The sequence below is a fragment of the Charadrius vociferus genome, unplaced genomic scaffold, assembly GCF_000708025.1.
Source record: "Charadrius vociferus isolate BGI_N301 unplaced genomic scaffold, ASM70802v2 scaffold14, whole genome shotgun sequence".
Lineage (NCBI taxonomy): Eukaryota > Metazoa > Chordata > Aves > Charadriiformes > Charadriidae > Charadrius > Charadrius vociferus.
Window position 1 is genome coordinate 7,170,637 of NW_009648876.1, and position 12,251 is coordinate 7,182,887.

A 12,251-nucleotide genomic window follows, 5' to 3' on the forward strand; every position below is an offset into this window, starting at 1 on the left:
GAGCCGCGGTCCCCGCGGTGTGCGGGGAGAAGCCTGGAGCAGCTGCTGTCCCGGTCGTGCCGGCGTGGGGGTCTGGGAAAGGGACCCTCGCGTGAGATAAGGAAAGCTTAGAGCCAGGGTGGGCCTTCTCGAGTGTCCCCTGCCACAGGGAGGTACTTGTGGTTTCCCAGTGTTTGATTTCAGGTGCTTGGAGACCAAACTGACAGCTACCCAGAAACTGTTTATTCCCCCTGAAGTGTTTCTTTCAATTTATCTTGCCAGACTTATGAGCGTTGTGTTTTGGAATCTGAGAACTACTATAGCTGTTTGAAATGGGCCTTGAACTACCTCAAACCCTGCATGCCAGAGTAATAGTCAGTTTTTGGAGGTAACTTACGCACTCTCTTGTTACACCTGAATGCCATTTGTTCTGTACATCCTGGCCTGTGAGGCAGCAGCAACCATCTTTTGATTCCAGGCTTCTTAGAACATTCTGCAATTAATCTGCAGCCTCGCTTCATCATCTTCTGTAGGCCACTGAATCTTTTATTCGTATTTTTACAATGCACCAGATTCTGCAGAAGAGCCTCATGGTGCTCTTTCTGCAGAATACTCGATAACAGCATAGTCAGCTCGCAGTCTGGCAGGACAATGGATTGAGAGTGCTCCTGAAGGATCCTCACAATAGGGCCAGGTGAATTGTTTTGTCATCCTCTTCCTGATGCCATCTTCCCCTGGAGCTTAGTGGCTCTTCCTTAGCTGCAGTGGCTTCACTGCACACACGTCACACAGTATATCCATACATCTGTTTGTTCTCCAGGAAAGGAGGTTGCTAGCATCAGGCTGCATGAATTGTCTATGGTAGTCAGCAGGTTCTTTTGTGTTTGCCCTTGAATTTTTCCCAGGAAGCAGGCTATGTGGAATATGCATCATGGGCATGTGGCCCAGTCTCAAGCAGTCCTTTCTCCAAGGAGCAACTAGGAGAGTGCCCTGTGTGTAGGTGTCTATGCGCAGGTAGAAAGTTAGCTGTACCAGATACCTACATACGGGTGCTGTCTTATACCTGGGGTGTGTATAAGGCTTATATGCAACTTGCATAGTGAGCCTTATACATATGGGTGGTATATTCAGCACTTCCTTGCACAGGATGTCAGTGGCTCTGTGATGGAAGAGTCATGGGCTCCAACCTGCTGTTGCCATTAAAACAGGCTGGTTGGTCTGCGTTGTCTTTCGGGCTCTGTTGCAGTACTACTTGTTGGGAATGGTTTCTGCATCCTGTAGCAGAGAGGAAACTGAGCTTTGGTTTTCTACCTCCTGGGTATATTCAACCATTAGTTAATGTGTGAGAAATGTGCGGTAGCTCCATATCTTTTATGCGTGTCTTAGAAGCAAGTATCTGCATGTTATTTGAGAGCCTCTGCACACAGCCTGAAGCTGTATAAAGATATTTTTGAGTACCTGTATGCTATGGGAAGAAAAATACGTAGGTGTGCATAGTTAACTTCAAGCAAGTGTAAGCTCATTCTACCTGCAGCCAGGCTGATAACTCAGGCATGGTGCCACATTAGTGACCATTGGTGAGCAGCTAGCCACAGCATGGGCAGAAAGCTCATGTTTGGCTTGTGGTCAAATATCCAAATCTTACTTTTTTCTTTCTTTCATTCTTTTTGAATCTTGTACATCGTTCTCCGTGTGCTGGATTCAGATTAACTAGGTGCTGTCAAGGATAGGCACGGACACATGTTGCTTTAAGGCTGCCTTAAAACTTGAGGTTTTTCTGGAAGTTGGCAATACCTGAACAGATTTCCAGTGTAGTGATATTGGACTGAAATGCCTGTGCTTTGCTTTAGATTTGTCTTCTGCTTCCAAAGCTCAAAAAGCTCAGGTGCCTTTGAAGTGATCTCACATTAGAAAAGTCACTGTTATTTCATATACGTTTCTTGTTGCTGTAGTTAAAATCCCTCAGAGCGTCAGTGTTGCCTTGCTGCCTATTAGTTCCAGTCTTCAAAGGTGATATTTCATCTAAGTGGGATTTTGGGAGGTAAAGAAGATTATTATGGTCGAATTTTTGACTGTTGGGATGTATTCAGGGAACAGCAAGGGACTGCTGTTTTCAGAAAGAACGTGTGCAGTAGTACTGAAATACTTACGTAGCAGAAAACAGACTTAAAACACCACTAGCAACTTGGATTTGTTATACTGTAAGAGCCACTTGACTTTTTGGCTTGTCTCTTTGAAAACTGAGCAATGCAGTTGGTGATAAGAACAGAGTGAGAAGGGACTGCAGTTTATCAAGGCTAGTTGTCGGTACTTCTGAGCAAATGCAGTTTGTGAGGACACTTATTCCTGCTCCCACCTAAGTGTCACCGAATCACAGAGTGGCTGAGGTTGGAAGGGACCTCTGGAAGTCATCTGGTCCAGTCCTCTGCTCAGGCAGCATTACCTGATTGTCCAGGACCATGTCCAGATGGCTTTTGAGTATCTCCAAGGGTGGAGACTCCACAACCTCTCTGGGCAACCTGTGCCAGTGCTGTCATCGTCACAGTGAAAAAGTGTTTCCTGATGTTCAGATAGACCCTCCTGTGTTTCTGCTTGTGCCCATTGCCTCTGGTCCTGTCATAAATAAACAAGCGTTGCAGAGTCCTGGCCTGGGGCTTCAAACATGACCAGTTTGCGGGCAGTGCTAGCTCACATCTCGCAGGGTTCTGTGCTCTGCTGCAGGCTAGCACTGATCATCCCAGGGAAGGCAAGTGAAGAGGTGGGCGGAGTTGTGCATCTAGTGGAGAGAAAGGGAGAGCATTCTGTATGGCATGTTTGGGTAAACAGTAAATGATCTGATGCCTGAGAATAATAAATATAATGCCATAAACACATGGCAATCAGCCCTTCCACAACGCTGACTCAGCAGATTGAACATCAAGATCCTGGTATTGCAAGAGTTGGTCTTCATTTTCAGATTATTCCTCTCCTGTTGTGCAGTCTCTTGCATAGATTTGAATGCAGCTTTTAAAACAGCTAAGTTTATTGCTCCAGTTATTTTAGAACACAATTTTAGCAATTTGCTGTGCTGTTGGTTAGACATGTTCTAAATTCCATTTCATTGACACATTTAACAAAAAGATCATCTGCATTTAGCTACTGCCTGAAATTTGCCTCTCCTAACCAGATACTAAGGAGTTCTGAATGTTTGTCATATGTTGCCAGACAAACAGTTTTTAAAGTTGTTGTTCCTGAGGCTTTTGAAACCATTGATCAAGGGAAATTTATTTCATGGATCATATCAAGTAAATCTTAATCCATTGTATTTATCTGAATAATGCTGATTAGTTGGCATGTACATAGGTTTCATTTTAAAAAGCGAATAAAAGCATTGCAGTGTTTGAATGCCAAGTCAGAAAATGTGATAGTAAGGTTAAAACCAATCTTTGCCTGTGCCATCATTTCAGTTTTCATCTATATCGGTTAAAATCTGCAAAAGAAAATTGCATCCCTGCAATGGTAATAATGCTTGAATTACTAAACTTCTGCGTGTTAAAAAGGACCGTTTTGGTCAAGTTCAGAAGAGCCTTTTTGTTTTAAAACAAATTGTGTTGCTGTTAAGCATTTTAACTGGAAAAAAAAAAGCATGGCCAGAGAAGGGCAACAAAGCTGGTGAGGGGTCTAGAGAACAAGTCTTATGAGGAGTGGCTGACGGAACTGGGGCTGTTTAGTCTGGACAAAAGGAGGCTGAGGGGAGACCTTATCGCTCTCTACTACTGCCTGAAAGGAGGCTGTAGAAAGGCGAGGGTTGGTCTCTTCTCCCAAATAACAAGCGATAGGACAAGAGGAAACAGCCTCAAGTTGTGCCAGGGAGGTTTAGATTGGGTGTTTGGAAAGATTTCTTCATGGAAAGTGTTGTCAAGTGTTGGAACAGGCTGCCCAGGGAAGTGGTGGAGTCTCCATCCCTGGAGGTATTTAAAAGACATGCAGATGTGGTGCTTAGAGATGTGGTTTTGGCAGTGTTAGGTTGATGGCGGACTCGATCTTAAAGGTCTGTTCCAACCTAGGCAATTCTATGACTCTATGAAAAAGGCAAATTATTAGAAATATGGAAAGGAAGTAGTGGTAGTGGTTTTATAAAGAGAGTGAATTCCGATCAAAAAGTTCTTGTGTCCATTGTGCTAAAGATCTTGAAGACACAAAGTGTTGCACAAGTGTTAAAGTATTAATAAAGCCAGAACTTGGTGAGACTTCTGTGTTGGGGGGAGGTGTGTCAGAGTTCTTTGTACTGATCTCGCTAACCCTGTTTTTCATTAACTTTTACATATTTTTCTAGAATATGCTTTTAAGGCCATAAACCAGGGCGGACTTACATCTGTAGCTGTTCGTGGGAAAGATTCTGCAGTAATTGTAACACAGAAGAAAGTACCTGTAAGTAGTCCGTTTTTGAGGGGGAGGCTGGAAGGAAATATGAAAAAAGATGGGAGTGAGACTCTGCCAACATGGATATTACATTTATTAGCATTGACATATATTGCAGTTTGAATTTAATATCTTATTGTCGTTCTGCTTATTACAAGTTCTAGCTCCATTTAGTGCTCAACTGTACATTTCCTCACCAAGTACTGTAATATTGGGTTTCTCTGTAGCTGTCAAAGAATTGAAGCTAAAATATAGAGTTGGGTCTGCTGCATACACTATGGCATGCATATGGCATGCATACACTACTCTGGCTTGTAAGGGCTGAGTTGGCCATAATTGGTTTCCTGATTTCTTTAATTCCTACTCAGAAAATGTTACACCCGTCACATGGAGAACAGATTTTCATGAGTGTTTCAGCACAGTGGTGATGTATTGTTGACAAAGGGGGAAGGCCCTTGTGTTTGAAGGGCAGCATGCAATAAGGGCTCAAGTTTTTGTATGTGTGTTCTCAAAGTTTCTTCAGAGGGAAAAAGACTTTGACATTGGTCATGCTCTAGCCTTTTCCGGATATTGAGGTTTTTATCTTGCTCATTATCCTATTTCTTCCTTCACATGCCTATAGCAGTAAATAGTAGAGAGCCTGAAAGACATTTTTTAGCTGTTAGTTGATCTTTTTTTTTTTTACTCTTCTGTAAATACCAGAGCATGCAGAGTCTGTCTTTTTCGTACTTGAAGGACAGTGCTTTCTATTAGTTTATTTCTATTTCCTCTTTAGGACAAGTTACTGGATTCCAACACAGTGACTCATTTATTCAGAATTACTGAAAATATTGGCTGTGTGATGACAGGAATGACAGGTATTTAACGCACCATCTTTTTAAGTATCTGAAGTGTGTCAATTTTTTTATATAGATCGCCCGCTTTGCAATCACATAAAACAAATAAGTGCTCTAGGAGAGTTGTTCCACTTGGTCTGGTTTTGGAGAACTTGTCTAGTTCTAATATGTGTATTTAAGACAACTTAAAGTTGAGCTTGAAACTTGCATCCTTAAGCAGTGCTAGGAATAGAGGTGGTACTGTTCAGTGAAATTAACATGAGTTCTTTCTGTTTAGCTGACAGCAGATCCCAGGTGCAGAGAGCCCGCTATGAGGCTGCTAACTGGAAGTACAAGTATGGCTATGACATCCCTGTGGATATGCTGTGTAAAAGGATTGCAGATATTTCTCAGGTCTATACGCAAAATGCTGAAATGAGGCCTCTTGGTTGCTGTAAGTATAGTGTATGAAATTAATCTTTTCTGTTTCTTGTCTAAGCTTGCAACTTCAAGTATAAGAAATTATCACCCATTTTCAAATTGTGCGAGATAGGGATGTAACTGAAGGAGTAAGAGGGGTGAACAGCCAAATGAGAGAGCAGTGCTGGAAGTTTTGAATTGGAGCCACGATTTTGCCGTTGACTCAGCATTTGAATTGGAGTAAATGATTTAGCCTCTTTAAAATGTACGATACTATTTCACCTTAGTTTTTCGGGCCTAGTCTGTTTGCTCTGCGCAGTGATGTCTGTGAACGGGAGATGCTCTTTTTACTTGTGTCTCTGTCTGGGTAAATATCACTGTTAAAACATATGGAGAGTGCAATTATGTTTGTGCAGGTTTTGTGGCTTTCTTACCTAAGTAGTATGTATAGGACAAAAACATGCATAATTTTTGCTCTTCACTTAACCATAATGCATATATAATGTAGAGCAGAAGTGCTTAAAAATATTTCACTTGCAAACATTTCTACAGCAGTCTTGTTTTAGAACAGCAAATGCAGCTTAAATAAATACAAAAAAGATGCGTGTAAAGTTGGTTTGGTAGATATTCCTGGTCATCTTTGTGTTCCGAGATTGGTTCTGACTTGTTTTTTCTCTTACATTTGGCTGTGAGCAAGTTATAACCATACTGCTGGGCTGTCCGGGAACTGAGATAAAAGGCCGTGTTTCCTCAATTACTTTTTCATTAAACTTTCTGTTTGCTTGGGTTTTGGTTTTTTTCTTTTAAGGAGAATGGTTTCAGAATTGATGAATCACTTCTCGTAATCATAGTAGGCACTAGCACTTCTCGCTAAAGAAGTAACGTTCAGGGTTGCACCACAGTTTCCATGATGGGGCAATTTTCCTATGCTTGTCATGTTCAGGAATGATTGTTTCTTTCTTCCTTTGGCATTTCCCATGCCTTGATACTGCTGGAAAGCATTGTTGGTTTGGTTTTTTTTAAATACACGAATAAAAATGTATTCTTCTTAACTTTCCTTAACCTTTTTTTGAAAAGATGATGGGAAATTTTTCTTCTGTTGTAGTAATTGCTGCTCAGAAGCTTATCAGCTGTAACTATTAGTTAGAAGTTACGCAAGAGTAAAACAAAAATAATTTAAAACCTTGACCTTGTTCTGTTGGATTTTCTTGCAAGTATTGCTTTTGAGTTATTTTTAATATGCATATTGTGACTATACAACTGTAAATGTAGAAGTATGGGTGAACACAGATGCGTTTCAGTGATGTGACCAGTTAGTGTTACTTGAAGTCTGTCCAACTTTAAAGCATTTAGTCACGTGGTCTTCAAAGACTCAGTTTTATGTTCTGATATTTCCACATCTAATTTTGGATCTTTTTTTCCTTTAAAGAAAAGAGGAAAAGGGATGTAATACAGTGCTTTGCAGGATTACAGTCGAGAAATCTAAAGTTGATCTCTTAATATTTCCATTAATTTCAACATATTTGTAGACTTGCTTTCTGGTAAAAGGCACATGTTAATAGAATGATTATTTACGCTTTTAAAGTGTCATACAATATATAGGAAGTGAACTTTGGTTGCATTAACTTTGTATTGGAATTAATAATTTTCTATTTCCTGACTTTGTGGTTCTCTACACCTGAGCGTGGCAAAAATGTTTCTATGTTTAATGAGTAGCCTTCTTTGAGAATGATAGAAATCTAGTTTGCACTAAACTGGGTTGTGCACTTGGTAATGAGGTGCTGGTAAGAAATGGCAAATTAGAGCTAAAGAGCAAATCGCAGTGCTAAGTTTTGGACTGGTTCACAAAAATGTACTGCTGTGCTTGTACAGTTTTCACAGGAGAGGAGTATCTATTCTGTTCTTTAGTGAAATGAAATTGCTAAAATTGGGGAAAGAAATCAATTAACAATTTTTCTCTTCAAGGTATGATTTTGATTGGTATTGATGAAGAGCACGGCCCTCAGGTATACAAGTGTGATCCGGCAGGTTACTATTGTGGATTCAAGGCCACAGCTGCAGGAGTTAAACAGACAGAGTCAACCAGTTTTCTTGAAAAGAAAGTAAAGAAGAAATTTGATTGGACATACGAACAAACAGTAGAGGTAGGCCAGCAGAAGGAAATAACGATTTGTTAAAGTATTTTTAATGAATATGCTGTATGTAGGCTTGCGATATAGCGGAATGCAGTTAGGTATTTCCTGTTTTCTTACAGTTCTGTATTGCTGCCAGAGCAAGTATAGCTATTCCAACCAGAAAATCTTTTGAAGGTATTTTGCAAGTGTTTAAATGGTCATCTAATCTGCTTTTTCTAATTTACATTAGCTGAAGCAGAATCTGTCATTGTAGCACTCCCACTGTAGCTGGAGGTTGGTTACTACAGTGGTTGGTTGTGGGGATACCAGTACAATTTACGTGTAGTGGCACTTAAAACAATCTTCATGTTAGAAATCATTTCAAACAGGATGGGGTAGTGCTTGTCTGTCAGTTTAGTAAATATCACACCAGTTGTTACGCCTACTGTGAAAACTGTTGTTCAAGACCCATTATAAAAAGGTATTATACTTATAAAATAGGTCCGTGAACTTATAAAATAAGTCATCCTTACTTTTTTCACTTGTACTGTAGAGATCTCTCTAAAGAGTCCTCTTCCATGGCCCACCTGTTTCTCCTGCCAGGCTTTGTTCTTCTCTCATAATGTTACGTTTCCTGCATCAAAAGATCAGCAGTTGAAATGAGAAATAATAATCTAAGCAGCTGACTGCCCTGTAAGATTAAACGAGTGTTGCATTGAGATCCCTGTGAATGCTATGCAGATTCGGACCTTCAGCTAAATTACTTCTGAAGTCTACATTACTGTGAAAGTACCATTTAGGCAGAAAGTTCTTCAGCATAAACTCATAAATTTTATATGTATATCTTGATAAGTACTGATATCCTTTACATGTGATTTCTTTAAAGAGAAGGTCCTGAGAGGGTTAAATTATTATAGCATACTGAAATTGAATGTTTGAAATTTCCTCAGAGATCCTTTTTTACCCTGGCTAAATATTTTTCGCATTAAATGTATTTTTCCATCTCTGCTTGATTATGCTTTGCATGTTTCTTAGTTGAGCTGTTGGAGGTAGATGAAACAGTGTTGTCATTCTTGTTTTTAATTCATAAAACTTCCATGTTATGGTGCAAATACTTAATTGGTAATTAATCTGCCAGTCAAATCCCAGATGGGCTTCTATACCTTTTTTTTTTGTCTTTGGAAAAAGGCTGAGATTGTGAATGTAGATCAGACACTGTTACTCTGAAAGTCGGTAGTGACAGGGAGAAGCAAGTCTATCAAACAAAAAGAAGAATCATGTTTTTGTAGTGTTCTTCATACACTGGCTTTTTTTAAAAGCTGGTGGTGTGTACAGGTAATGCTTCAAGGATAAGAATTTTGTTTGGGGTTTTGGGTTTTCTGTTTGTCGTTGGTTTTGGGTTTTTTTTTAACAACTTGAAAGTCTTCTGATAAGATATCTATATAGTTTTATAGAATTATTGCACAATCAATGTATTACCAACATATTGAAAATAAACTTTAGCAAAGTTTTGTCTGGTGTTCTACACTTCTTAACGCATTACTGATCAGAATTAAATGCTGGCATAACTGATTTGATAAGCATCTAGCTACACAGCTGTTTTATGGAACTTTTTGTGTTGAATCATCATTTTAGGAATACATCTTTAGCATTATTATGACCCTACTGCAGGGTTAAGTATAAGTGAGGTTGCAAAGACTGCTTTTTAAAACAGGTGATGGTTAGGTTGGAAAAAAAATAAATTAAGCCATGATGAAATGCAGCCTTTAAAAGCAGCCAGCGTAATTTTAATTACCAGAAGAAAAGGCAAAATGGAAGCTACGCAAGTGGTGTGTGCTTTGAGTAATCTTGGACTGTAATGATGATGTCTGTCTTGTTTGCCACTAGTGAAACATGTTCTGTCCTTGGGACCTGGGGTTTTAACCTTTGCATGATAAGAGGTTTTGGTTTTGTTGTGGTTTTTCTTCTGCTGCAAGAAAATGACACATCCCTTTGTTTTTTGTAGGCTTTTTAGGGAGAGGACAAGAGAGGGACTGTATTCTGTAACAAGGGGAAACTATTTGAAAGCTGAGGTTTTGAGGTGGAGGGAGATAACTTAAAACTAGAAGGAAGGGTCGTTGTTAATGCTATGTCTATTTAAAAAAAAAAAAAAAGCCAGTGCTTGCTGTTTAATGATAGGGTTTTTTGTCGTCTTTCAGACAGCAATAACATGCCTGTCTACTGTACTATCCATTGATTTCAAACCTTCAGAAATAGAAGTTGGTGTAGTTACAGTGGAAAATCCTAAATTCAGGTAAGTGATCAGTGTTGATAAAAATTGGTGTGTTTCTCTGGTTATGTGCAATTGGTTTTGACTTCTTGTGTAATGGTAAGTAGAGAAAAAGATAAAAGTCAGAAGTGGAACTTTTGGAGGTTTTTTTTATTTATTTGTAACTCTTCAAAATGTGTAGGGGTAAAAGACGTTGTTTTAAAAAAATAATAACACAGTTTTAAAATGTTTGACATGGTTAAGAGATTCAGTAGACAAAAGTGTTACCTTTTATTTCTTAAAAGGGTATTGCTTAATACAATGATTAAAATGTAGTTACATCTCATCCAGATGATTTTTCATGCTTAAATAAATAAAAAATTTTCTTTGTACTAGTATCTGGAGTCCACTTCCAAATCATAGTCATGACAACTAACGCAGTAAAGTCTGTTTTATAGTTGGGAAAATTTTGCAAGTCCCTTAATTTTTATTTATCCTTTTTTAAATGGGATCTTTAAATGACTCTTGCTCATCTTGTCATTGTAGCACTTTTTAACATCTTCAGTATATAGTTAATAGATTCTGAATTCGTATGATTTGAAATATTCTGTTTAAATTTGACAAGATTAAAAGATCCTGGATTTAAAAATTACTGCAGTGATTTGGAACTGGCTGAACTTTTACTTTCTGAGTACACTGCATTACCACCTAGCATGAAAGCAAGACACCTGCAGTTTCCTCCCTCCCCTGTTACTGCCTGAATATGAGTGCGGCGCACTGTGTGCTGCGAGGTTACTTGGTCAATCTATCAAGACAACACCTGGAAATCTGCCTGCTGAGGGCCATACCTCACATCTGATACAGCGTCCTTGACTACCTTCTCACAGCACAACATATAGCTATGGAAATGTGCGTGAAATGTGGGAGAATAAGTTTGGGGGCTTTTTTGTTAATGCAAAAAGACATTCCAGGTATGTCTTACCTAAAGTTTAGTTAAGGCAGGCTTGCTGCAGAGGAGTTCAGTTATTTCTGCCTTAGTTTTTCATTGCTTTTTATTTTTTTTATTACAAAAAAAAAAAAGGGAGAGAGCAACAGGTATGTGGGAAAGAAGTCCTCTGCTGCTTTAGCTTATCTACTTGGTAGGTGGGATTTGGAGAGAGGTTTCAAACCTTTGGGTCCTACAGGTGCAGCCTTTTGAGTGCTTCCTAATGCGTTTAAAGTTGGCATGGTGATGATGGATGGGTTTGCATTTGATGGTGTGTGTTTACGACAACAGAATAGCATAGGGTTTTTGAGAAAGCATGCAGTAGCTGCATTACTGCTTTTCTACTGCTGCTCAGGGGTCAAGCGCTAGCTTTCTGCCAAACTTCATTTACCGGTCTTATGTCCTTTTCAGAAAAGAGGGATAACAAGCAGAGGGAGAAGGCTATGAAAACCTGTGTCCCCCTTGCAGTAACCATACTAATTACCATACCCATTCTTCTCGCTAGGTCCCAGCTTGCAAATGTATTACTCATGAGGAATTACCTGTTCTTTTTCTGATGTTTGTTACCTCTTTGCTCTCTAGTGCCTTTGATTCTTCCTTTATTTTTCAAAAAGGATTGGAATGTCGGCCTGTGGCCCTGGCAGCTGTGCTTTAAACAGCTGGAAGACCTGTTGTATAAAACTTATTTGTGTGGATAGCAGGTTGTAATATTGGAGCTTAAGGGGAAGAATCATTTAAGCTATTTAAGATTTCTTTTTGTTCTTTCAGGATCCTTACAGAAGCAGAGATTGATGTGCACCTTGTAGCTCTGGCAGAGAGAGACTAATTAGCATTCCCGTTTCCATTGTCTGTGCTTCTGGCCAGAATATTTGGTGAAAAGAAAACACTTATTAATGGCTTTAGATTATGGGTGGAAAACAATGTTCACTATATGATGTATTTTACTCTGTACAAATAAAACAGAGGTTTTTGAAATACTTGGTGTCTCCTTTTGATGTAATTATTTTTAAATTTCAGTTCTATGAAATTCTTATCAGAATGCTTGATGACTTTGAGCATTTCTGTGATAACTGCTTGCCTTTTAGTTGTATTTTAAGAGAAATTTTATACTCTGCACTGTATTTTTCATCTGAGTTATTTAGCTCCTAGTGTAAAGTTTTCTATCAGATTGTGGGGTGTGATAATTCTTACATTTACATGTGTTCTCTTCTTGCCCTGATGTTGAAAGGCTTATATCATTGCTGGTTTAACTGTGGGGAAATTAAGATCTTAATGTTTGCTCAGGTTTA

The 12,251-nt window shown here is 39.1% G+C and overlaps 1 protein-coding gene across 1 annotated transcript; it reads left to right on the forward strand.

Annotated features, from left to right (window-relative positions):
* The first annotated feature begins 4,341 nt into the window (after positions 1-4,341).
* Positions 4,342-11,937, forward strand: PSMA6 (proteasome (prosome, macropain) subunit, alpha type, 6). Its single transcript, XM_009886953.1, has 6 exons — positions 4,342-4,383; positions 5,156-5,237; positions 5,494-5,649; positions 7,581-7,759; positions 9,928-10,022; positions 11,731-11,937. Exons 2-6 carry the CDS (start codon positions 5,222-5,224, stop codon positions 11,786-11,788), a joined length of 504 nt encoding a protein of 167 aa, XP_009885255.1. The 5' UTR covers positions 4,342-4,383; positions 5,156-5,221; the 3' UTR covers positions 11,789-11,937.
* Positions 11,938-12,251: the final 314 nt, after the last annotated feature.